At 37.0% G+C, this 27753-nt stretch overlaps 3 protein-coding genes across 9 annotated transcripts; 2 read left to right on the top strand and 1 right to left on the bottom strand.

Annotated features, from left to right (window-relative positions):
* Window positions 1-813: 813 nt before the first annotated feature.
* Window positions 814-8428, top strand: LOC100258040 (uncharacterized). Of its 7 annotated transcripts, none has more exons than XM_059736869.1 (3): window positions 827-981; window positions 1664-2228; window positions 7695-8428. In XM_059736869.1, the coding sequence occupies exon 3, from the start codon at window positions 7727-7729 to the stop codon at window positions 8273-8275; it is 549 nt and encodes a 182-aa protein (XP_059592852.1). In that variant the 5' UTR covers window positions 827-981; window positions 1664-2228; window positions 7695-7726; the 3' UTR covers window positions 8276-8428. The 7 variants fall into 7 exon arrangements, 5 of the variants coding, with proteins under 5 accessions (XP_002283441.1, XP_059592852.1, XP_059592853.1 ...); XM_059736870.1 differs by having other exon boundaries at window positions 836-981; window positions 2050-2228; XM_059736871.1 differs by having other exon boundaries at window positions 836-981; window positions 1895-2228.
* Window positions 8429-9097: 669 nt separating this feature from the next.
* On the top strand, window positions 9098-9880 carry LOC100263179 (chloroplast ELIP early light-induced protein). Its single transcript, NM_001280913.1, has 3 exons — window positions 9098-9241; window positions 9330-9440; window positions 9536-9880. The coding sequence occupies exons 1-3, from the start codon at window positions 9098-9100 to the stop codon at window positions 9878-9880; spliced, it is 600 nt and encodes a 199-aa protein (NP_001267842.1).
* Window positions 9881-10773: 893 nt separating this feature from the next.
* On the bottom strand, window positions 10774-26997 carry LOC100240922 (uncharacterized). The gene is made up of 18 exons (XM_002283337.5): window positions 26478-26997; window positions 22893-23132; window positions 22066-22129; window positions 21821-21950; window positions 21561-21705; window positions 18369-18617; window positions 18202-18286; window positions 17054-17156; window positions 16529-16654; window positions 16336-16449; window positions 14549-14667; window positions 14356-14443; window positions 14150-14242; window positions 13935-14024; window positions 13630-13749; window positions 13433-13524; window positions 12722-12779; window positions 10774-11069 (listed from the first exon to the last, which is right to left on the bottom strand). Exons 1-18 carry the CDS (start codon window positions 26665-26667, stop codon window positions 10995-10997), a joined length of 2181 nt encoding a protein of 726 aa, XP_002283373.2. The 5' UTR covers window positions 26668-26997; the 3' UTR covers window positions 10774-10994.
* Between the last annotated feature and the right edge of the window lie 756 nt (window positions 26998-27753).

The raw sequence follows: 27753 nt of genomic DNA, 5'->3' as shown, positions 1-27753 counted from the left end.
AAATTGAATATGGATTGAAAATCTTGATGTTAAAATAAGACTGGATTGAATTTAAAAGTATCTAGTGTCCATTTCGGGCAACTTTCCATCATCATTCTTTGGTTAAGTGACATGTATTTTCACGGTGCTCGTTTTTTCAATCATGAAGCATGGCTAAGTGATCCTACTCACATTGGATCTAGTGGTAGTTTGGTCCAATGATGAAAATATCGGTAATCACGGATATATCGGTAACTTGATTTTACGGATATATCGAAGAAATAGCGACGGATATTTTGAAAAAAAATTTTGATAAGTAAAAAATTGATCAAAACTTATGGAAATGTAAAAAAACCTCGTGTTAATGTAATTAAAAGTATAATAAATAATTTAAAGTTGTTTTGGTGAAGAATTTGATATATATATATAATATGATTTGTGATATTAAGCATAATTATATTATATTAGTTGTACTTATACACTCATTATGAAGTTTCATGAAAAACTTATTTTAGTAAATATCAATAATTTATACATATTATCACATAGCTTGAGGTTCAATTTTGACTATTGGATCACATCCAGTTTCAATTTGGACCATCCGATACACTGGGGTCCAAATTGAAATATCAATAAAGTATTTTATTTAAGATCTAATTTTTAAAATTTTATTAAAAATATGTGGTAACAACTTTTTTTTATTAACATTAATTTATTTAAATAATTAAAATTATTAATAATTTATCTTATTAAATTAATTTTAATCCATAGTAGTGATTTAATCATAAATAATTAATAATTATTTATATAGAGAGAGGAAAATTGTTATCATGATATGTTTCCTTTTTTTTTTTTAATCTCTACTAAATCTAAAAATAAAAAGGCCACCCACTTCTCTCACTCGGGCATCAAGAAGCCCGAAGCCCTTTTCTGAAGTTGCCCTCCAGACGAGAGAATCCCTAAAAAGGCCCTATTTTCCTCTGCCACTCTCAATCCTCCCAGGTACTAATCTAATCTTGTTATTTATTTTCATTTTTCTGCAACCCCGTTTGATTCCCATGAAAATCCATCCCCCATTCGATTTCTGGGAAAATTCATCCTCGTTTGATTTCCGAGAAAATCCATGCAAAACCCCCCAGGAAAACCAGAAAGATTGCTTTTTTTTTTTTGCTTCCTGTGTTTTCTGGATCTGTTCTAGGGGTCGCTTTGCTTTTGTGCCATTGGATTTAAATTTCACGAACCCTAAATCCACGATTTTTGAGCCAGGCTAAAAAACACAACCTTTGCCTGCAAATCATGATCAGATTTTGTCACCTGTGCGCGGGCTGGACTGGTAGGAAATATCGGGAAATTTTCAGAAAAATCGGAAAAAAAATCGGCTATACAAACCGAAAATTCGCCGATAAATTGCAGTGTCCGGCTATTTTTTTGAAGATTTCGCCGATTTTTCGTCTGCATCCATTTTTCGGCAAATTTTTCGCCGATTTTAACCGAAATTTGGCGAAATTTCTCCCATCGATATTTCGCCCCCCTCTTTCGTATCGCCGACCACCGAAACCGGAAATTTCGGCGAAAAAAATGGAAACTTTCATCCTTGGTTTGGTCAATAGTGGGCTAAGAAATATTGAATGGTGACACAAATGAGGTTTTTCGAGGAATGCAAATAATATTTGATTTTTTTTAGATGCAGTGAGAATAATCAGTGAACTACGACTTTATTGTGCTAGGCACATTGATCTTTGCAATCATAACGCTTTTTTCTGGTTGGTTCCATCATCACAAAGCTACTCCAAAATTGGTTTGGTTCCAAGATGTAAAATTTACGTTGAATCACCATTTAGTGGGCTACTCGTGAATTGCATTTCATCCAAACCAAACCTGAATAAAGAAATTTATGATTTGTATTGGAAATCAGCCCAGCTACACCTCAATAATTCAATAATTCAAGAAATGGGCCGGGTTGTGCCCGCCTCAGCCCATTACTACCCGACGAAACTCACGTCCGTTTCCACAAAAGCAACCCAAACGCTGGTTTCGGCCATCTCTGAGTTCAAAATACCTTGATCACAGACTCTCAGCCTACACAAAAGCATTCAATCATTGCTCTACAAACGCTGTGTTTTGGTCGATCTCCGAGTTCAAGGTAGCCCGATCATTGTTTACAGAAGAGCATTCAACCTCTATTTACAAAAAAGCATTCAATCACCCATTCTTGAAACGCTGCGACTCGGTCGATCTCTGAGTTCAAGGTACTGTTTGAATCTCTATTTCCAATTCAATCAATCGAATTCTGCGTTAGATATAATTGTTTGCATGCTGAGAAAAGAATAAGAAATTGGTAGATTTTTCACCATCTAGGGTTCGAGAATACAAAAAATTGCACTTTACCTAAAACTTACGGTTTAGTTGATTTTTGGTAGGTTTGGTGCGGGAGAGAGCTAAGGAAATGAAAAAAAAAAATGCTTAGGGATTGAAGATGCTCAAAAATGACCATTTAAACTTGGTTTATTTTCTGCTAGGAGAACATCCATATACATTTTTTCAATCCCTCCCAAGGGAGGGATACTGAAGAAGATGTTTCTTAGGCATTGGGTATGAAGGATGTTTCAGGTTATTGTGCAATTAAGGTCATCATTAGGAAGAAGCGTTTTTAGACGATTGCAAGGCTAGTTGTGCTTCATGGAATAGAACATTGCAAAGTCAAGAAACACTTATAAAACTACTGTAGCTCAAACAAGCAAGGGTGGTTTAGGTGTCAGGATGTTATTGGTGCTCAGTAAAGCTTTACTAGGAAAATGGCTGTGAAAATTTTCTGGAAAGAGGGATTGTTTGGGGAGAAAAACCACTGTGACAAAGTTTGGGGAAAGGATGATGGTGTTCCAAGGAGATTAGACAACATCATGGAATGGAAAGTTATTAGAAAGAGACCAAACAGTAAGGAGAGGTGGGCTGTAGCTGATGGTGCTACATGGAAAATAGGTGATTAAACATAATGGAAGCTGTCTTTCCAGGAGGAAAATTGTCCTATGATCAAAATAAACTATTTGAATCGTGATCAATTTGAAGGAGAAGCACTGACATGGATGGTCAATCTCAAGTAGTTGTGTGATAAGGCCCAATCAAGTTATTGAGGGTGTTTTTTTGGCTACAAATGGGCTAAAGGATATGGTATAAAGCCTACCCTAAATTCGAGGTGTGATTCTTATGTGATGATGGTTTTTTAAATTTGAGACTTAATGCCACAATCAAGCTTGAGAGGCAGCATAAACCCCAAAGTTTGAATTTTTTCTGGTGGTGAATTCAATGAAATATGCTTTAAGAGTTGATAAACTTGGGAATGCTCAATAGATCAGGAAAAAGTTTAAAGATGGAGTTTTGAGCAATAATTTCATGCTGATTTTTTTTTTTTTTTTTGATAGGTAAATGATGAGTGTGTTTATAAAAAAGAGGTATACACAACGTATTCAAAGAAAACCAAAGACTAAAAAAGAGGCGCGAAGACACAAAAATCAGCAACCGTGCCTTATGGAGAGCCTAGCCAATCCACAATATCTATCAACAACAAAGAACCATCCCCAATATACAATCTGATCCAATCCCAAAAGGTATAGGAAATAATTTTTAATTATTGGGTCCGAGCTTTCTCAATTATCAAAAGCTCTCTTATTTCTTTCTTTCCATAAGGTCCAAAATAAACGCAACGGAGTAACCTTCCGAGCTTTTTTTTTCTCTTTTTACCAACAAAAGACCTGTGCCAGCTCATAAGGACCTCTCTAACTAAAGAGGGCATCACCCACTTGACACAAAAAAAAATGCAAAAATCAACTATCATTTTTTTTTTTTGATAGGTAAACATAGAGAATATATAAATTAGAAAAAGGGAGCTTGGAGGACAATCCAAGGCATACAGGAAGTATACAGTAGGTGCCATAAGCAAAGAAAAACAAAAAAGGAGGGGATACAAAAAACCTCATCCGCCCTCACTTAGAATCCAACCAATCAAAAAAGTCGATTAAAGGTAAAGGTCCAACATTTATATACAACTTTGTCTAAGACCAAAAACTACACACAAAAGAATACTTCAACCTATGAACCAAAAACTCTTCATTGTCGAATGCTATCCTATTTCTTTTCTTTCACACTGCCCAAAAAAGGCATAAAGGAGCTAGCTTCCAAGCTTTTCTGTGCTTTTTACCAACAAAGGACCCATACCATCCAAGGAGAGTCTCCCTTACCGAGCAAGGGAGAACCCAAGTCACCCCAAAGAGAGCAAATAATAACTCCCACAAAACCCTAGTCTTCGTGCAGTGGATTAAGATGTGATTAGTAGACTCCTTGTCGGCTAGATAAAAGAAACGTCTATTAGCTAGGGTCCTACCCCTCCTCTTAAGCTGATCCAATGTTAAAACTTTCCCCCACGAGGCTTCCCAAGCAAAAAAACCCATTTTGGGAGGAACATAAGGACACCAAATGATGTTCCTTGGAAACCGGACTGTATTTCCTGGCTCTACTGCACTATAAAGAGACTTAATAGTGAAAATCCCATTTTTTGTCTTTTTCCAAACCACCTTATCCTCCAATTCTGCGGTAACCCTCTTCCCTTGAATTGTCATGAGCAACTGTTCCACCAAGACTACCTCCCAATCATTGAAAGCCCTAGAAAAATGAGGACTCCAAATCCCCCCCTCAACCGATGGGTCCCAAACCTCCGCCACCCACTCCTCTTTTGAAACCGCCAAAGCAAACAAAGAGGGGAAAGTGTAGCATAAAGCCTCATCACCACACCAAGAATCCTTCCAAAATCTTACTCTTCTACCATTACCCACGGAAAACACAATGTTGTTGCTCAACAAAGAACCTTCCTTCCTAATCTCCTTCCACAACCCCACTCCAAAACCCTTTCTTCCTTCAAGGGTATACCCCTCCCATTCTTCCACTCCATACTTCATACTAATAACTTGTTTCCAAAGAGCTTCCCTTTCTACCATGAAGCGCCACTCCATTTACCCAAAAGGGCTCCATTAAGTTTAGAAATGCATCTAACACCCAAACCACTCTTACTTTTATCTAAGCATACAACCGTCCACTTAACAAGATGAGTCTTCCACTCCAAAGCCCCTCACCCCAAAGGAAATCCCTTTGGATTTGCTCAAGTCTCAATCTAACCGATCTAGGCGTACGTAGAATAGACATATAGTTAATAAACATATTGGACTAAGTGCTTCGAATGAGAGTGGGTCTTCCTCCTTTAAATATATATTGCCTCTTTCATATAGCTAATCTCTTCCAAAACCTCTCTTCCATACCATCCCAAACTGTCGCTGATTTGTGAGGGGCACCCAAAGGAAGCCCTGAGTATGAGGGAGTGTCCCCACCTTACACCCAAGCTCAAGGCCCAACTCCTCCAAATTCTCCACCCTCCCCACTGGTAGGATCTCATTTTTGTCCAAATTAATTCTTAAACTAGAGATGGCTTCAAACCACATTAACACCTAGTTTAGGTGAGTTAGTTGTTCCGTAGAGGCTTCGCAAAAAATCAGCATATCATTAGCATACAACAGATGGGTGAGTTGAACTCCCTCACCATCCCTCCCTTTAACCCTGCAGCTTGTCAAATGGCCCCCACTAACTGCTTTCTTAATCAAACAGCTTAAGGTTTCCATACCTATCACAAAAAGATAGGGCGAAAGGGGGTCCCTTTTTTTCAACCCCCTTGAGCTGTTGAAAAATCTTGTCGGTGTGCCATTAACAAGAACTGAGTAAGTTGCTGTAGAAATACGTGAGTTGTAGAACTGAGTAAGCAAAAATCAACTATCATAATAAGCAAGCTTTTGAACAATGAGTGAGAATATGGTCATTCGTTTCTTCTTCTTCCTTAAACAAGTAATATTTATTAGGAATCCTCCAACCTCTTTTTTTGAGTTGATCTAGAGTCAAAATCTTTGTCTAAGTTGTTTCCTAAACAAAAAAGCTAATTCTTGATGGTACCCAAGAATTCCAAACTATGTCAAAAGGGAACGACTTCACTCTCTTATTTGCCAAAGAATATCCATTTCTTCTAAAAGCATTGTAAACATCATTGTTGTTGAATGGGGAGTACTGATTTTTTCAACCATTCAAGACTACCCAGTTGTCACAGCAAACTTTGAGGCACTGGCTCACTGTTGGATTTCATATTCTTTGTGCCATTTTGTCTAATGTGATGATTGCGTTCAATATTCGGGTAACTAGCAAAGCTGCTTCTTGTATTTTTTGGACAATCTAGAAGGAAAAAAAATAGGAGATTCTTTGAATGTGAGGAATTATCAAATTAAAGGCTAAAAAATATTTTCCTTAACAATTTCTTTGCATGGGATTAGGGTATATATAGGTGGAGGATATACACATTTGGTTGATTTCATAGACTGGTTGGGTCTTGGATGTAGGAGGGAGTAGTTTTTTGTGTACCCTCTTTCTTGCTTTTTGTTTGGTGCTCTTTGTATACGACCCGTGTACTTTTGTATGCTTTAAGCATTTATTAATTCACCCTCTTACTTATAATATATATATATTCGGGTAACTAGCAGCTATTTGGTATGGGTCACATATTCCATTTGTTGATGTAAACATTTTATGAGAGGGAGGACACCTGCACTTTTCAGAATAGACTCTTCCAAAAGTGCTACGGTTGCAGATTTATGGGAGGAAGGAGGAGCCGGAGGTGGCCATTGGGAGGTTTAATTTAGACCCTTCCAATATTGAGAGATAGAGGAGGGGACCCAATTTTTGGGACTTATTTACTTATTGAAAGTGTGAGTAGGATAGAACAATTTACTTTGGAAAGATGATAGGAGGGGAAACTTTAGTGTCAAGTTGTACTACAAATCCTCAAGTGCTGAGAATAATTTAGTATTTCCAGCCAAAAAGATTTGGGGTTTCCATGCTCCACTTAGCTTGTTTTTTAATTTTTTGCATGGGAAGTTGTTTGGGGAAGATCTTAACTATAGATATGTTAATGAAGGGGAGATGACCCATCATCAATAGATGCAACTTTTGTAAAGATGATGAAGAATTGGCTAATCACATCTTGATTCATTGTGATAAGACAAGAATGCTATGAACTTTTCTGGTAGCAGTTTTTGGCACAATTTGGGTGTCTTTGATTTCAGTGAGAAATATCCTCCTTGAATGAAAATTTAAGGGGCTAGATAAAAAAAGAAAGGTTCAGCGCTTGGCTCCGGTTTGTTTATTTTGGTGTATTTGGAAGGAGTACAACTGAAGAACTTTCGATAATGATGAACTCTCAGATCAAAGATTGAAGGAGTTCTTCATTAAATCACTTTTAGAGCCCCTCTATTTTGGATTTCTTAGTTGCTCATTCTTTTTATTTTATTTATTTATTTTTACCATAATCTGATCCAGTTAAAGTTCAAAACTGTTTGATTAGTTAACATAGTGTTTAGAAATTTCAGCATGGAATAACCTTTTTCCAATCAACTATATGTTGGTCTGGGCTAAAACCGGGTAAAGTTTAAATGTGCGTCTGCCTGATCCAAAGTTTGGTATTCCCAAAAAGAAGGTAAAAGTTAAATTAGAAGTGTAACAGTCTAAAGATTACACTATAGTCAGACATCTTTCTGCATCAGAGGGTAGACATTGTCACCATTCTGAAGGTGGGTTTGGTCATTGAATTTACTACAAAGTAGATAATATGACAGTTTTCATTGCATTTGCAGGGAAAGCAGTCTGATGCAAGTGGAATCAAACCATGCTTCTTTATAAGAACTCCTTTGAGCAAACTTACTATGACATTCTCTCTGTCAAGGAAGATGCAAGCTATGAAGAGATCCGTGGATGCTACCGATCTGCCATCCTCAATTCCCATCCTGATAAATTGCAAAAGACAACAGAGACATCCAATACTGATCCTGAGTCAGGAGATAGATTCCTGAAAATACAGAAGGCTTGGGAAACCCTCAGTGATCCAAGGTCACGAGCTGTTTATGATAGTGGGCTGCAAGCTTCAAGACAGGATACAGCCACAGCTGAAGATCTCAGCTTAGAGGATATGACAATTGAAGATGATGGCAAAGTATTAGAGCTCTTTTACCAGTGTCGCTGCGGTGATTACTTCTCTGTTGATTCGTCTGAATTGGGGGAAATGGGGTATGCTGTGTTTAGGGACGGAAGCAAGATCTCTTTACAGACACCAGATTCTTTGCCCGCATCGTTTATTCTTCCTTGTGGGTCTTGTTCTCTAAAAGTCCGCCTATTGATTAACGCAGATACTGCAGTAGTAGTTTCTGATAATCTGTAATTTGTGGGATTAATTTTTCGTGATCGAGGGCCTCAAGTTTTTGATTGATGAGGAGTTGAAACTATCAGGGCAGCCATTCCACATCTGTTGTGAGCTTCCCAGCAAAATTTTGATTTGAAAAACGGCATGATATAAAATTTCTTTTAGTTTTAATGCCATGTCACGTAACAATATGGGATTAATATGGTTATGTAACGTTTGAAAATAAAAGAAAATTTAGAATATTGATATTATGATATGAAATTTGTATAACATCGATTATAAATATAAACTACATAGATTTTTTAAAGAAAAACAAAACATCTATGATAAAAATAAATAATATTTTAAAGCAGTGTACAAGTTTTCAAATTAATTCTGAATTTAATTTGTGCAAAGGTGTGAATGGTTATGGTTGACGAAGATGAATTTAATGACATAACAAATGGACATCTGCCTAATTTCGGGGCTGGAAAAACCTAGAACAAGGCAGACTCGACAGCCACATGCGATGATATTGTGGGTGCTGGGAGCGGAGCCCACGTCGTCAACCTAACATATGGTGATATTGTGTGGAGCGGAGCAGAGACCACGTCGTCAACCTATACATGTGTGGACAAATATGAGCCCACGTGATCCAATCTCTGGACAACTCTGAGAAAATGACGTGGAACTCAAAATGTCCACACCTCGCTTTAGCCTTTACCCTCCCACGTTATAAATAATGCTGCCAGGCTCCAATCTTCATACCCACACTCAGAAGTACACAGTAGCATCGCCATAGCATCATAGCGCCATTGGAAGCCCTTGCACGACTCGCTAAGAATTTCGGAGTCGACGCTGATGGCCATGGCAACCACCATGCAATCCACCCTTGCAACAGCTATGACACGCGTAGCCAACAGAACCAGAGATCTCCAGGTCGTCCCTCCCAGGTCGGTGCTACGTCTTCAAAGGAGTGCTGTGCAGGTGCGGTGCACCAAGGAGGTAAGATCTCAACCTCCACTCAGATCATAGCAGATAATGTCAGCCGATTTATGGGATTTTGACAACTGATCTCGTAACCATTGTGCAGGATGGCCAAATCGAACGGCCACCTCCTGTCACCACCAACCCCCAGCAGCCACCCTCACTCTCACAGTCACGTCAACCGATCCCTCCTCCTCCTCCTCCTCCTGCGCCTAAGGTATGTAAAGTCCGCGGGTAACTTCTTTCCATGGTCACTTTTCCGGTGGGGTTTATAACATGAGAATATATATATGTTTTTGAATTTTGTGGCAGGTGAGCACTAAATTTGGGGATGTGTTCGCATTTAGTGGGCCGGCACCGGAGAGGATCAACGGCAGGCTTGCCATGGTAGGCTTTGTTGCGGCAATGGGTGCGGAAATATGGAAGGGTGAGGATGTGTTTGCTCAGATATCCAACGGTGGGATTCCATGGTTCCTGGGAACCGCTGTTGTACTCTCACTGGCTTCTCTGATTCCCTTGTTCAAAGGTGTGAGCGTGGAGTCCAAATCGAAGGGGTTGATGACTTCTGATGCGGAGATGTGGAATGGGAGGTTTGCCATGTTGGGTCTGGTTGCACTCGCCTTCACTGAATATCTTAAAGGTGGTGCTCTTGTCTAGCTCTCACCCCCCGCGTTTGCCATCTGTTTTGGCTCACATCTCTAATGTAAATTCAGGATCCTTCAATGTAATGGAAAAATTGGTATCTTGACTTAATATAATCCGAAGTTCTTTCACCTAAAATTCTGATGGAATGTCGAGGCTTTTCTTTGGAACTTGGAAGGGCCCCAGGTCGAATACAACTTCAAGCTATTCTCAACTTTACAACTTCATATCACATGTGAATCAACTCTCAAACCATTAAAATGTGTCAAAACAGCACCACTGTTAAATCGTGGACGCCACTGATTTATCCTTCTTTTAAATTTCCACAAACACAATGCAATAAAAGCAAACTCTTATACATCTAATTTAAATATTTCAAAATCATATTTTGAGTTGAAATATCTTCCAAATATAATTTAATAACATAAAACAATCTTTTTCGCTAAATTCAAGAGTTATAAGGCCATTCAAACAAACTACATCAACCTCCCGATTCGGTCATAAAATGGCATTCGGTTCAAACGGACGCCCCCCCGGAACATACCTACACAAATGTTATTTGGCTAATTGAATGGCGGCCTTAATTCTAATAGGGTTTTGAAGTTTAAGAGAAGCTTGGCAGCTTACTATAAAATATTTCGTAATGCTCGCTATTTTGTGCGCAGGGCTAAAGGTCTGATCAACATTCCTGCGCGCTATAATTCCACAATGCCCTCCCAACAGGTTTCCTGAATGCATTCATTCCCATTCACACACACAAAGTTAGAGGATCAATAGCTAAGCACGTTTAGGGCAAATTATGACAAACCAATGGAGAGTTAGATCCATGGGGTTAAAAGGCCCATTAGTTTGGCTGTTTGTCCTAATCACAAATAGAATTAGCAGGGCAATGGTGCAGTTTATAGACATGAAAAAGAAGGTTCAACCTTTTTTAAGAACTACTATTTGCTAACGCAATTGAGCAACCTCTTTTATTCATTACATAGGTGGATCTCACATTCATTTATATGAAAAGGCCTCTCTACAACGTCTCAAGCATATAAACAAGAAAGAATGAGAAGAATACATTTTCCTACTATTTCATGTATTTACATCTCACTAAAACTTGGAACTTCTTCTGTTGAGTATATTATTGAACCAGCTCAGCAATCAACTCACCATTTTGAGGCTTATTCAATTCCTCTTCAGAGTCAACATTCTGTTTCTGTGACAAAGTACAAATCATTGTTAAAGGCAGCCAATCAAGCACTCAATAAAGGAATAATTGTTATAGGATATTTTTTTGATAAACATAATTGTTATAGGATATTGAAGTCTAGTCTTAAGTTATCTAACTAAATGTGCATATCACGGTAGAGAGAATAATTGAGAGACACACCCAGTGCATTTGCCTTTTTCACAATCGTTGCAATCCAATCAGAGAAAGCAATGTCACTATATTTCTAGTTAAATAACCTGTGTTTCAGGGATTGGCTAAACACAGTCCAGAGCATAGTGCTTAGTGATATTGAAAATACTATAGATAACTGCAAGAATTGCACAATCAGTAACATAGAATGGTACAACCCTTTTTAGTTTCTATGGAAGCTGCAGTTAAGGCACTCTGAAGTAACAAAAGGACAGGTCAAACTAAAGATACTTGTAAATGAAGTAGTCACTACATTTTGGAACCAAAATTACTTTGGATGGCTCAACTACAAAGTATAATGGCCAAAGAATCATATAGATCTCTTAGTGCTCCAATACCCTATATATGAAAGGAAAGGGCTATAATAGGACTGACCACATGCATTAGTTGCCCAGCATGTAGTGTAGGATTTCAAAAGCTGTAATTGGCATATGAAGGAGTTAGATTGTTTTTATACCACTGCTACTAACAAATGAGAACTGACATGGTTTGTAACACTTGGATAAGATGAGGATGACAAACAAAATGACGATAAATCTAGCACATTTGCAGAGGCTGGGTGGGACAACTGGGCTTTTCACCAGAAAAGAAGCCTACAAAAACAGAATGGAGTACTTCTTGATGGTAAGTAACCTACAATACCAGTATCAGTCTGTTATATAGTTTCTATGAGTGTATAACACGTTTTTGTTTGAAATATGAATTGTTTGCAAGATTCTAAGCAAGTACCATTCTACGTGGTTCCAAGATATGATGGAAGTATTTCCTTTATGACAGTTATTTTCCCTTTTTGAAAGGGAAAATTAGACAAAGACTTCAAACAATTTCTTCCTCTTTCATTTTTATTTACTGGCAAAAACTTCCTGTAAGATAATGCAAAATTGAACATATGTTCCATGACAGCAAGGGGAAAGACACCCTTACACGAAAGAAATAAAATGATATCAGGTTTTGAAATTTAAAAAAAAAAAAGAAAAAAGAAAAAGGAAAAGGAATATGGAAACAAAACAACAACAGACAAATAAAGTAAACTACCGAAAAAAGGAAAATGAAAAAATTACAACCAACAATATGACATGAACTTACCACCAAAACTTTGTGCAAGAGGAAATAAGTAACAGTACATGTATTCCTTCCCTTTTATTAAAATAACATAATGTGTATATACTGAACAACATTAACGTTCATTAAACAAAAATTGAACATGATCAATATATTATGAACAATGTCAACAATTCACTAAAACACAAATTGAACAGGATCAAAATATCCAAGTCTACCCCCTAGAAACATGCACCAACATATTCACAGCAGTACGCATTAAAAAAAAATTATTAGACCACAATGGATGAAAGCCTCATAAGAAATATGTAGCATTTAAGGCAAATGCATTAGCTGATACACAGTTTGCATCTTGGAAATATTTAAAGAAGAGACAAAATACTCACTTCTATAGGCTGATCAACTGGGAACAAGTTTATGGTACTGGCATTAAAGCTGAATCCACTGAAAAAAAGGAGACACAACAAGATGGAGAAATTAGCGCTGTGTTAAAACCACCAGTAGCATGCAACTGAAAGAGTATGCGTGGATAAGGAGATTCATTAAATGGACAGATCAAGAAAGGACATGCAGCAAAACATAGAAATTATTTTTATATGTCAAAACCACATGTAGCCTGCTACTCAAAAGGGATAAATGAAGGAGACTCATTAAATTGGTAGATCATATCTAGATAATAATTTATCTGGATTGTTTTGCACCTGATGGGTAATGATTAAAGAAATGGGCAGATCATATCCAGACAATAATTTATCTGGATTGTTTTGCACTGATGGATAATGATTAAAGAAACTCAACCACCAAAATATGGAGTTTAAGAAAATCAAGCTAATCACAAGTTTTGCATTATGCTAAATTGAACAGCCTTGTCATAAAATGAGTGACAAAAATAGCAGGGAAAATCACATATCCAATACTGGAATGGTCATCTTTTCTTCCTTTCTGTTGGACCACCCTTTTGTAGAATAGGATATGCATCAAGACACAATTGCAAAGGGCTCTATTACTTTTTTTATTTTTTATTTATTTATTTATTTATTTTATTTTTTCCTAGTTTAATTCCTCCAAAAAGAGGGGGAAAGATTCAGGAACAGTACCAGCGGGATAGAACTAGCTGCCACACATAGGGGATAAAGAACTCCTCTGGATGGCTCTCTTGTTCATATGTGAAGCGTAATTGTGTAAACATCTGTCAAACGGAAATTTATATTACGTGATAAGTGGAACATAACCTTTCAGATAAGATTCATTAATTGGAACAACTGTAATTGCTCAACAACCAATTGCCTTTTACCTTCATCCCTTCACCCCGCCAAGATCTGCAGTTGATGATTATGACTTGGAGAACTTTCTCAACTGACCATCCACCATTCATTCCTTGGGCATCCATGCGACTATTGAAAAAATCTAATACCTAAAAAATAAGCAGGCATCATATAATTCTGAAGCACGTAGACAAGCATACTATAAAATTTAGATACTAAGAAAGCTTATAGGCAGTTATTACAACTACCACCTAAACCTGCTCTTTGATAAATTGCAAGATTTGTAAAAGAGATAAATAAAAACCATGGTTTAAACAAAAAATCTGGAGCTCACAGTGTAGATATTTTCAAGCAGCTCATTGAATCGTGGATGATTCTTGAAAGGCTGAAAGACCTCCTGTCTGTGCATTATTGCATATACAACCTGCCCAAAATACAGTGAGTAATTTTATAAAGCATGAAAAGGTGCTAATAAGATTTGTATATTTGTGAGACATAACAGATACAAGTCTATAATGTATTAGTTGCCACACAAACAAATGATGATACCTCAGGATTTCGAGGCAGGGCATAAGTTAGGATTGCGTTCAGTATTTCGAGGACAATTCTCAGGAAGTCGGTGTATATATGCAATTCTGTTGACTGCAACATGTATAATTTAGAGAAACAATAAAACATATAAAGGGTAAACAGCCAAAAGGCATACAAAATGTGATCTACGAGCACCATCAAAAGCAAAGATGACAGTGACTAACCACATCTTCTGCGATGCTGTCCCCTTCTGGTGAGTTGGCTTTGTCTATATGCATTTTATCATCCATTAACTCTGCTAACTTATTATACCTGGATCCAATATTACAATAAAAGGAAAAATTAAAAGATCATAAGCCCTGAAAATGAAAGCATTTATCAAAATTACCAAATTATCAATATATAACATAAACATACTTGCGTGAGAGCATATCAAAAAGGCTAACCAGCCTCTGTGATGCATAGGCACTTAAACGGTGGGCATGAGGAGCCATGTTCGCCAAAGTTGCGAGACAGTTTGTATGAAGATAAACATCCTGTCACAATTTAACATGTGAAAAAAAAATGATAGTAAGAAAGGATTGGTATAAAATACAGTGCTTTAAATACTTTTGCATATTGACAAATCTCCTGAAGTGTCCAATCTCCAGGTGGCATACTGAAATATTACTGGTGGTGTAATAATCACAATGTCTATTGACACATCAGGATATCACAAATGATATTGCCCATATAATATTGGTATTTAAAATGTTAAAACACAATAGTAAGAAGTGACTGGAAAAAGTCCAGTGTTTTAAATGCCTAGACCTACTGACAAATCTCCCAATGTGTGCAATATCCAAGTGGCACCATTGAATTATTACTGATGTTATAATTAAGCAAAATGTCTCTTGACACATCAGGCTATCAATTGGTATATCACCCATATACAATTGGCATAATGCATGTCTACTGACATTTCAAGATGTATAAGGACAATCATATATTAAGGAATCTAGGCAATGATAAGGGGCAGAGCTTCAGCAACATTTTGAATCAATGTGGTCCTGCTGTCAAGTCTGTCATTACTAGGACCGGGTCTAGAATCCAGAGAATTTAGAGATATTGCACTTTATGAAGAAGATATTTCATCTTAACTTGTATCTATCTATGAACATACACATACATTAGAAGTATATCATACAAAGAATTAGGAAGCCAATGAAGCTGACTTCCTAGTTAAGAGAGCAGAAACAACCTCTGAGACTTTCTGCACCAACCTACCTTAGTTACTTAATTTGGTTTCCATGCTTAGCTCTCTTAGTTACTTGGTTTGAAGCCCTCTAACGAGGATACCTATCCCCACCTATCCTGTGTATGTATGTTTTCTTCCATCCCCTCCTCTCTCCTCTCTTTCCTAATACATTTCACTTCTTAAACTCATAAACAAAATCATTTTGCATAGAAAGATAACATATTTTCTTTTCTGATGAGGTTTGTTGTACATGATATAAGCCCTTATCATCCTGATATTCCTATGATAAACAACATGTTTATATAATTAACTCAGTGGTTTTGACATAACACAAAAAATAATAATAATAAAAAATAAATAAATAAACAAATAAAAATGAAAATCAACTCAAAAAAAGGATTTCAAAGAACCTGTCCTTTCATTAAGAATAAAAAGCTTAAAAACTTTGTACATTGCAAGGATGGTAAATTTCTATAGCACTTATTAGGTTATTGCCATATTTAAGTACTAAACTACATTTAGATGTTAGAAACAACCAATGATTACGTTTAACTTATAAATGTATGAATTTTCTAAAAATGACAAACTTGTTACTAGTGACTTTTCCTTTATCAGATCACACTATAGCATAATAACAGTCTTGTTTTCACATTAGTCTCTTATGAAATTGTCTAAGCATTCACTAAATGTTTTCAAAAATATTAACATTTTTACACAGCATCACATCAAATCAAATACTCATCAATACATCAGTATCTTTAGACTTCGACAAGTCAGTTGGCACTGACATTTAAAACCTTGACAAAATCAGAGAACAAGCACTTGATGACAAAATCTTTAGAAGAAAACTTTCACATATCATCCACATTGATCTCAAGTCAAAGAAACAGTCTGCTTTTAACAATCACAAGAAAGATGACAGTAATTACTTGACCATGAATCTAAATATGAAAACTTCAAGTCATACCCGCAGCTTAGATAGGTTATATTTCACAGTCCTAATGAGAATTATGACCATCAGAGAACCAAGAGAGGTCTGGTGAAGGAGGCGTTCTTTGTACCATGGAACACTAGGAAGTATCTGTCAAAATAAATAATACATCAATATGGTTCATACATACTGAACTGGAATGCAGCAGGCCTACAGAGTCCATCCTTACCAGCTTGTGAATACTGGCATTGAAAGAGGAATCCTGACTAAGTATAAGAAGGATAATCAACAACATGTAGATTTGATTAGATGTCCTCCTTGACGCATTATACAAGGTCTCCAAAATGGGCATCAACTGTTGATTTCAGGGTAGAAACACATGTCAAACTCAGCTGTGCTGCAGCTATGTCAGATCAAGTAAATATGAAATGCCTCCTCATATAATTAAGAATGGTCTTGAGAATTTGACTACTATCAAGAGTCCTTTAAGTTAAAGATAATTAATTATATGTATCATTGTTTCATTCAAAATGACAAGACCAACTTAAATCAAATAAAACTAACTGGCAACTTGTGCAAAATGATAGTGTTACAGTCTTAAATGCTTAATAAGCAAGGGCATTTATTACATGATTGTTCTATTTTTATCTTTAATTTTTTGGGTCTTAGGGTTGGGCTGGTGATGTGAGAATGGAATATATGGGGACTGGTTTTTAGCTCAACAAAGACAGAAATATGAGCTGATGTTTCATACCAATGTGTCCAAATCAGTTCGCACCAAAACATACTCCAGGAAGTCAGAGTTTCCATGCACCAGTGAGTAAAGCAGTAGGATGGCAGTCTCATCAGCCAAGAACCTGAGCAAGTACTATAGAAGTTAAAAAAATAAAAGAAGACAGAAAGCAAATGCATGATTACAAATCAAGGATCACACATTTATACTTTTTCAGATTCAAAAAAATTATAAATCAAAGCAAGGACATAAGCGTCCCACTAAATGAAATCACAAGGAAGCCCTTGGAGCTACCAAAATTTCATATAATTTGTAATTCAGAACAATTTTCAGTGAAAATTTTCTTGTTTCGGTTGAGAACCAAACAGTAAAATTACCGTGGGTTAAGATTCAATAACACAGCTGTTTTAATAATTATGTCTTGAGTATCAAACCTTATTGTTATAGCATTAGGAGCTATGCGCAGTAAATGAATCTGGGTGTCTATACATGTTATAACTCTTTCGCTTGCAGTCGTAGTTTATGAGAATCATGATTTTATGAGGAACCCTACACTTATAAGGGTTGAATCAGTTTCTTCCAATGTCACAGAAGTCATGAAGGACTATCCTGATATACCTGAAGTTAGGACCAAGCCAAAACAGAGGTAATAGGCAGATAAGGGGAAAAAATTGATATTAATTCCACTTTGGAGGTGTATATGGTGTTAGAAAAAAGTAGATCAAACAAGCTATTCAAAAAATATTCTAAATCTAATATAATCTGATACAATCACAAGCAAATATATAAAATAACAATCAACAACAATCATGCGTGAATCATAGAAAGGGGTGGGCAGGGACCAAATTTTAATTCATTTATCATTGTGCCCCAGACTGGGAGCATTCAGAATTTGACAAACCACAAGCCTAAGCCTAAGCCTATGCTCACCTTGAACCACAGTACTACATTATAACTTAGCATAAGCTGTCATCAAGCCAAACAATTTTTCATATTTATCTTCAGGTTCACAAAGGCTACTGCAGAAAGGCAATATTTTTCAGCCCACAGATTGATCTTATGGTATTGGAAAACGAGAAAAAAATAAATAAATCAGGATAGCCTCAGAACATACAACCTAAATTAATAAGCCTAATCTTTAACTATGTGATAGAAAAAGAGAGACTCACATGCCAAGAGTGTCAAACAACGAAGCAAAAGGTAATCTCACAAGTGGACCACTGTGTGCATTCCCCTCAATATCCACACGATCAACTGCAGCCATGGAATTCATTTCTTCAAACACCATAAATACATGTTATCACCATCCAAAAAGTAATAGAAAGGAGGAACTTACATTCAATATCCCTAGCATTTTCCAAGGCCTTGCAGTAAGGGTTCTCAGAAAAATATGTATTCTCCTTTGAAAGAGAATCTGAAGTGGCACCGCCTGATTTTCTATCTGCTATGGACTCATCTACCAGAATACATTTACGATAATGGATGAGAATAAGTAACACTTGGAGACTGCTGTCTGCCAATGGACTTCTTGGACCTTCACCACCTGAACTGACAAGGTAATTGAATGGCAATAGCACAAAGTTTGCTGCAAATCAAACAGAAAATATTATCAAAACTTTTACTAATAAAATACAAGAATTTTGTATAGGTGGAAAACCCTCAGTGGCATTCTAAAGAAACACCCACTATGGCCTATCAAAAAACTAGCATAAATTAGGATCGAGATGGTTAAGGAAGAGAAAAATTTGGAAATGTATTACATCAAATTCAGTTTGAATTAAACTTGGACTTCATGCCACCTTTTTTTTTTTCAATAGATAAATAAGTATATATATATATATATATATTAAAAAGAGGAGCCAAATAAGCAAACCAATGAACACAAGATGTATACACCCACTGCCAAGAGGCCCTAACAAGAGAAGGATCTACAAAAGTGGAGGGGCAACAACACCACCACCCTCAACAAGAGCCCAAACAATCAAAAAACTAACTAGAATCAAAGAACCATCATTTATAGACATCTTAGTCTCTGACCAAAGAAAGCAAACAAAAGGGTTTTTTAGCCTTTGGATCAAAAGCACTTCATCATCGAAAGCGATTCTACTCCTTGTCTTCCAAACCATCCAAAAGATGCATAAGGATCCTGCTCTCCAAACCTTCTTGCGTTTTTTGCCTACAAACGAACCATGCCAACCCAAAAGTGTCTTTCCAACTGATGAGGGAAGCACCCAAGACACCCCAAAAAGTGCAGAAAGTAACTGTCATAAAACCCTTATCTTTACACAATGCAAAAAGATGTCGTCTATGGATTCTTCCTCCACTTGGCAAAGATAACATCTATTCACTAAAGACCACCTCTTCTTTTAACTTGATTTAAAGTTAAAGCTTTTCCCCATGTCGCCTCCTAAGCAAAGAAACATACTTTAGGTTGCACCCATGGGTTTCAAATAATTCTCAATGGAAAATAAACTTAACTACCAAGCTCCAAGACATTATAGGGGGACTTAATTGTAAACTTGTCATTCTTTGTCTCTATCCATAGCACCCTATCTTTCTCATCCCTACACACTCTCTTCCCATGCAAACACAACAGAAATCTCTCCACACAATCCACCTCCTAATCATTGAAAGATCTAAAGAAGAAAGGATGACATCAACCCCCCTACCCCCTCACCCCCCACCAGGCTTTAGCTAAGTAATTCCAAACATCCTCCACCCTAGCCTCTCAAAGGATTGTCCCCACACCACTTATCCTTTCAAAATTTTATACTACGCCCATTACCCACCAACAAAAAAATCCTGCTATGTACAAGGTCCTAATCCTTCCTTATCACTTTCCAAAACCCAACACTATACCCTTCCCTCACTACTTGAGCTAACCACCTCCATCCTTCTTCCTCATACTTCCCACCAATGATTTGAGTCCAAAGGGCCTCTCTCTCACTTGCAATCACTAACTCCATTTGCATAGAAGAGTCTTATTGAGAGTTGAGAGACACTTAACTCCCAATCCCCCTTTCCTTTTGTCTGAACAAACAACCGCCCATCTAACTAGATGTGGTCTTTACTTGAGAGCCCTACTTCCCTACAAAAAATCTTTGTGAATCTGCTCTAGCCTCAATCTTATCGACTATGGCATGCAGAGCAAAGACATAAAATAAATGGGCAAACTAAACAAAGTACTTTAAATCAAGGTAATTTTCCCTTCTTTGGAAATGTATTGTGTCTTCTACATGGCTAACTTTTTGCAAAACCTCTCCTCCACTCCATCTTACCATGGATTTAAATGGTGTACCCAAGTGGAGGCCCAAATAAGAGGAAGGGAGGCTACCCACCCTATAGACAAACTTTGAAGCCGAATTATCTATATACTCCACATTTTCAACTGGAATTAACTCACTTTTATTAATTTTTATTCTCAACCCCGAAATGACCTCAAACTATATAAATAGGTCATCTGATCTTGAGATGCCTCACAAAAGACAAGAGTGTCATCAACAAATAATAAATGGGATATTTGAACCCCTTCTCCACCCTTAACCCTCACTTGCCAACCCACTAAAACACCTTCATTCACTACCCTCTTTAAAAGGCAACTGAGCAGCTCCATAGCAATCACAAATAAATAGGGTGAAAGGAGATCCCCCTACTTCAAGCCCTTAGAGCTTTGAAAAATGTTTGCCAAGGTGCTATTGACCAGGATAGAGAAACTTGTTATGGATATGCAACACTTGACTCACCCAATCCACCTCTCCCCAAACACCATTTTTTTTCATGACCAAAAGCAAGAAAGACCAATTTACATTATCATAAGCCTTCTCTATGTCAAGTTTGCATAGAATACCACAATCATTGCTTTTTAGAATCGAGTCAATGGCCTCATTAGCAATAAGCGTTGCATCCAAAATTTGTCTTCCCTCCACAAAGGCATTTTGGGCCTTGGAAACCACTTTTTCTATTACCTTTTTTGGTCTATTGGCTAACACCTTGGCCAACCACTTGTACAATCCACCTACCAAACTAATCGGCCTTAAATCCCTTAAATCTTCAACTCCCCCTTTTTTGGAATCAAAACTAAAAAGGTTGCATTCAAGCTCTTGAAAAAACTGTCAAGCTCATGAAATTCCTTAAAGAATCCCATCACCTCATCCTTCACAAACTCCCAAGAAAACTGTCAAAAAAGCCTTCATGCCATCTTGATTAAATGACAAAAATATAGATAACATAACAAATGATAAGGCCGTGAAAATAAATAAATAATTGATACAAACTCTGGTATTATGATGCACAAATGCATATAAAAAATGGAAATTTAAATTATAGTAAGAACATGAGATTCTACCAAAGGAATGGATTATCATTTGCACATAAGAATAAAACCCATTTACAACTGAATGTACTCAGAAGGCCTTTCAGTCCATTATCCAACAAGTGTTTCCTATGAAAACATGTTAAAAAAATAAAATATAAAAAATAAAAAACAAGATTACTTAAATGGAAACAAGAATCAAAGAAACTGCCATACCAGCTGCTGAACCAACTCTCTGTAGAACACCAGGTTGACTCCCTTCAGAGAATATGGAATAAGAAACATCATTTAAGGGAATGCGAGGCCGGTTAATATAATTAATTAGCAGTCTGCGAACAACCAAACCAACCAAAGAACTTTCCTGCACAATTATATCAATGATTTAAGACATGAGAAATTTTGAAAGATCTGGAGATCCTGCACCAACAGAGAGAGAGAGAGAGAGAGAGAGAGAGAGAGAATATTGTTCCTGTTACCTGAGCCATTGCCGCATCAATGAATGGGTTCACATCTTTTGGTCCTGGAGATGGCCCAGAAAGAAGCTGAGTTGACATCACGATGAGCATGAAGTTAAGTAGCTCATGATGTAGGAGGTGTGTCTCAGGACTTGGAAAAGGAATGTGAATGGAAGCACTTTGTTAGCATCAGAATGATATAAAATTAAGAGAACAATGAATATAACTGGGAAAATAAGAAGCATATCAAACAATACATAACTTACTTTACATCCAAGGTGCCAATAAAACTAAGCACACCGTGCATAACAAAGTTTTCAATATTTTGATCTGCACAGAAAGCATGCAAACTTCAGCCCTGCATTATTTTCATTAAGAGTTGAAAAAAAAATGATAAAGATAAATAATCATATCCCTTTAAAAATGCAATTCCAACTGCCAAACAAAAGCCAACAATGCTGCAATATGGATGACATGAAAGATGAGGATGAATCCAAAACCAAGATTTATTACATAATCAGGGCCCAGCAGTTCAAGTGTTATTTTTAAACTTTCTTTGAGCTTCCATTAGGTTTTATAAATGAATTTGCCTCCCCACCAACCAAGGTTCTTTATGAAGGCATGCATTGTTTTGAACCAAAGAAAGCAGATAAAAGTGAAAGTAAAGGAATGGAAGAAGGAATTCTTCTGTAGATTGAGGTTAGGAAGGTTGTGGTGCAAGAAAAAACCAAGCAGTTAGATATCAAATAAAGAAGAAAGAGAGTGGGAAAGAAAAGTGACATTTGATATGAATGGAAACTAAAAAAAGTGTGGGGAAAGAAGAAACCAAGATGTTGGATATCAAAGAAAGAGGACATCTCAGAAAGAGCCAGCTAGCAGGGCTAGCAGGGCAAGCCCAAATTGTAGCCAAAGCAACTAAGCTACAACCAGGCAATTGGATATAACTGAGCTACTATTTTGCTATTTTTGCCCATCTAAGATGTAACACAGACTGAAGATGCTTCAACAATTTCAAATATGTAATAGCCAACTTTAGTGCCGAATGACCCATGTAAAATATGCCACAATGAATTGTAGGTTGCATGTGAATTACCAGCAGGAAAATTGTTTTGTATAACTTCACTTTCGTCTAATGACAAGTGCAATTCCTCAATGTTTTCACTCTTGGCATTTTCAATTAAGTACTTCAGGAAAACAGATGAGATGTATACTGCATTAACAGCCTTTGTATAAACTGTGGATGGCACACCAGAAGTTGAAATACACTCTTGCAAACATTGTCCCAGGTGAATCAAAATCTTTGCAAGATGCCTTGTGTAATAGTTGTTCTGTGCTGAATAAGAAGAGAAAAGATGGAAATGGAATAAGCAAATATTAGCAGCAATATCAAGCAACAAAGGGTAGAAAGTAATGAAGCTCAAAAGATGGAGAGAACAGAATTTTCTATACCATCATAGATTTTTTTTTTCTGATAGATTTCCATACCATCATAGATCTAACACACACACACACACAACATAGACTACATCATCAATAGATCACAGGGAAGAATAATTATTGAGGCTGATGGTTTTTCATATGTTCATTTTATCCTTGGGTGCTCATGTCAGGAGCAAGAGCTGCTGCTATCAAGAAGCATTGGACTGGGAATTATAAGTTGAGTTTCACTACCCTCTTTGGGCTAGACTTTTAGACATTAAAAAAATGATCAGAAGCTTTGATTTTATTTTTTTTATAGGTAAATAAGAGCTTGTATTTGAAACGCTTAGAAGCGGCGAAAACAGTACACATGAAGTATACAAACATTGCCCAAGAAACTAGGCAAAAAGAAAGACAAAATACCTTTCCCCTAACTAGACAAACAACCACTTTATAAAATCAAACATAGACAAAGAATGATCCTCTAAATACACCCTAACCCAATTCACAAGTGTATAAAAAAAAAGAATGTTTTATAGCTTGGTCAAACCGTTTGACATCATTGAACACTCTTCATTTTCCATAAAGGCCACATTAAGCATAGAGGGGAAGCCCTCTATGCCTTCTCCCTTCTCTTGCCCACAAAAGCACCATGCCAATCAAGCAAATTCTTTTTAACTGAGGAGTGCAAAACCCACTGCACACCAAAAAGAGAGAATATCAAACTCCATAATATTGTAGCTTTCTTGCAAAACAAGATTAGATGATCATTAGTTTCCTCTTTCTCTTTGCACAAGTAGCACCTACTCAGCATGTTCCATCCCCTCCTTTTGAGCAGATTGATGATCAAAATTCTGTTCCAAGACGCTTCCCAAGCAAAAAAAACTCACCCTCATCGAAGCCCAATACCTCCAAATACTACTCCAAGGAAAAGGATCACTAGAGGCCCTTGTGAAGGAGCAATAGAGGGATTTAACAAAAAAAATGTCATTCCTACTTTCTTTCCAGCTCAAAACATCCTCCACATCTCTTCTCACGACCAAAGGTTGCAGCTTCCGGAACAAGCTCTCCACCTCTTCCATCTCCCAATCATTAAAATGTCTTGAACAGTGACAATTCCAACTACCTAACTCCCCGCCCTCTTCCTAAGCATCTAACACATCTCATCCTTATTAACCGCCAATAGGAATAAATTAGGGAAAGCTTATTTTAACGTTTGGTCTTCACACCCCAAGTCTTTCCAAAACTTGACCTTTCTCCTATTCCCTACGATAATGCGGGATCTACAATGAATATTTTCTCATTCTTTTCTAATGGATTTCCACACCCCCACACAGTGCCTTCCCCTCACTTCTCTCGAACACCACCCTCCTTCCTCTACCCCAAATTTGTCGATGATGACTTGTTTCCAAAAGAAATCCCTTTCTATCGCAAATATCCAACTGCACATCCCAAGTAAAGCTTTGTTTAGAGCCACAAGACTATAACTTCCTAAGCCTCACTCCTGCTTATCAACACAAACCAAACTCCAATTCACCAAATAGGGTTTTTTCTCTAAGGCACCACTGCCTCACAAAAAATCCTTTTGAATCTTTTCAAGTCTTACACACACCTTCCGTGGAATGACAAAGAGAAACATGAAATAAATCGATAGACTTGATAAAGTGCTTTTTATCAAGGTAAGCGATCAAAAGCTTTGATTTTGATATCATTCAAATAGCAATTTATCATGCCCTGGATTATGTGATTTGGTTCTAAATTCAGAATGTTATAACTGGTTTGTCAGTAAATTGAGGGATTTCAGCTCTTAAACATCCATGGTGCACCCAATAGGTTAATTGCTCTATTTTCTTTTAGTTTGGTGACACAAATAAATTTAAGAATTATATTGGAGAAAGTTAAGAAAGCATCTTTTAAGAGTTGATTTAGTTTCAAATTTGTAATTACACTTTTTTTCTTTCACATATCTATCCTATTAGAAATTCTAATGCATTGCATGGTAACATAAATTTTGACAAGCTTCTTTAGTTTCACAATAAACCTTCAAGTTCGACTTCGAGTCACTCGAATGAGTTTGAAAATAGTTGTTCAACTCCAAAACATATTCAACCTGTCTAAACTTTCAGCATTTTGGTTTCTTGAAATTCCTGGCACTACTAAATATATGCATGTATGAAGGCATCAATTATTGACCTATTAAGGAGCTATAGAATAACCTAAAATTAACAAGGCATGATATGTGATAACTCATTCCAACAAATCAGGGTTGTAGGATGATTGTTATTTCATTGTGTATTTTACCTTTAGTAATTTATGGCTGTATTTTCCTATTTTAACAGTTTTGTTGTCTTGAGAAGTTACATATGAGTTTCCAGGCATTTACCATTTAAGGCGGGGGAATTTTTAGAATGTTAGTTTGGGATTTTTGGAGCTCACAGGTAAGACACAGGGATCAAGGATTGATCAATAGTTTCTCAAAAATCAATTCAATACAAATTAGCTGACAAACTGGTTGCATACTTGGAACCACCACATAGATTTCAATAGCATTCTCCAGTGCCAAAGATGGATTACAAAAGATTCTATTTGATCTGGATTGCTTGTGCTTTGCAAACTTGTAAAGTATTGTATACCATATCAAATTATATTCGAATTTGTAGAAGTTGACATACAGTTTACCTAGGGTATTGAGAATGCATATTTATCATAATCACAATCATAAAAATGAGAATAGCTACTTTGTTTCCATGAACTTGAGCTGCCTTGACTTGTAACGCTATTAAATAGATCTCAAACTCAGAAATAACTCCATATAAAAAACTTAAAATTTGTAATCCAAATTGATAGAGACCTTTAAAGACGTCATCTAATAACATAATTGAGACTTTGTTGTAAGATATGAATTTATCAACTTAAATTGCTGTATAAACTCCCTAAATAAACGTTCAGAACAGTCAAATATGTATTTTTAACCCCATTTCGAAATGCAGTTACTCCTTAACCCTCTGTTTGGCTTTCGTGAAATTCTAGGAAAATAAAAGAAAATAAAGTGAAATGTTGAATCTTAGGATTGTCATATTTAGCATCCCAACAAATAAAAATCTCCACTCAACCAAACAAACCAACACAAGCCTTGAATTCAATTTTCCGTTTGCTTTCTTTCTCCCTGGTTTTCTCGGGTACCAAGCGGCCCTGGTGCAGTGCAAAATTGAAAGAAAACAACAACACCAACAACCAATCACCAAAAAACTATACTGACCAAAAAGCTCGCAAGCTTGACGAACACGGTGGCTCGGCCATTGAAGACTGAGAGGAAGCTCGAGAAGCTTCTGCCAGAAATCGGAAGTGAGAGGGAATGATTTCTCGCCGACGAAGGTGCCAATTAGGTACTCGGCGGTGTCGACTGGCCGCGCACTGCTCCAGCGAGGAGTGGAAGGCACGGTACCCATTGAAAGCGTAAAGCGGCAGTCTCTGCGAAGAGTAAACTCTGATCAGAAACCGTTTCCGGAGATCTCCGAGCGGTGAGTCGGCAGCAACAATGGCATTGCAGAAGAAATGGATTCAGAGTGGATCAGAGGTATGGATCTGTCGGTTCAGACAGAAATTGTAGCCGGAATTGTGAAGTCAGAGAGCAAGGGTTTGGACTTTATGGAGAGAGAGAGAGAGAGAGAGGACGCAAGAGAGGAGAGGAGAGAGAGAGATTGAGGACTGACTTCTCATCGTTTTGGCTTGGGACGACGATGCGTCATTAATTCATACCGCTTGACGAAATTGCCCTTGCCTTGCTTCCAAATCCCCTAACCATAGAGAAAAAGAAAACCAATTAGTTTTCGAGGAAAGGGGTGTTTGGTAAAAGCATACGCCATCATTTTTTATTTTACAAATTCAAATAGCTTAAAAATAAAATAATTTTTCAACATGTTCAAGCATTTATATTTTAACAAAAATAAAATCATTGTGATGTGAGATCAAAGGGCAGTTTAGTCAGTTCCATGGTTGGGAAGGTAGAGTTTCTCTATTAACCACAGTTTTGACGTCAGTAGGAGAGGGAAGGTTCGGCTTCGTCGGTGGGTTGCCACGTGGCAAGTCTATTTCTATGTTGCGCCACCTCAGAACCAATCCAGCGTCATCAAGGCGACACCTCCTCCATTGTGCAATTTGCAGAAACGTTGGGCATCTCCACATCGCAAATGCAAAGTATGAAACACACCACCTTTTCAGGTATTTTTCAATTCCGTCTTTATTCAACATTTCATCATTTCCACACGTCTTGTAGTCAATTCCACATATTTTCTTCTAAACTGTTATCATTTCCTTTTTTTTTTTCTTTTTTTTATCCTTTAGTTGTATTTTATTTTATATTTTAAAATTTTATAAAAAAATTGAGTCTGTACAATTGATTTCACCGACAACCAATGGGTGGTGGAAGGGTGTGTTTGGCCATGTTGTCCCTTGAATTAGTCGTCGCTTGGAAAGAATTCAATCACACTTCCAGAAGCTGTAATGACAATTGGAGCCTTGTGGGACTTTGGGGA

The sequence above is a fragment of the Vitis vinifera genome, chromosome 5 (assembly GCF_030704535.1).
Source record: "Vitis vinifera cultivar Pinot Noir 40024 chromosome 5, ASM3070453v1".
Lineage (NCBI taxonomy): Eukaryota > Viridiplantae > Streptophyta > Magnoliopsida > Vitales > Vitaceae > Vitis > Vitis vinifera.
The sequence above is the reverse complement of the archived record's forward strand: the minus strand, read 5'-3'. Positions and strand labels throughout refer to the sequence as shown.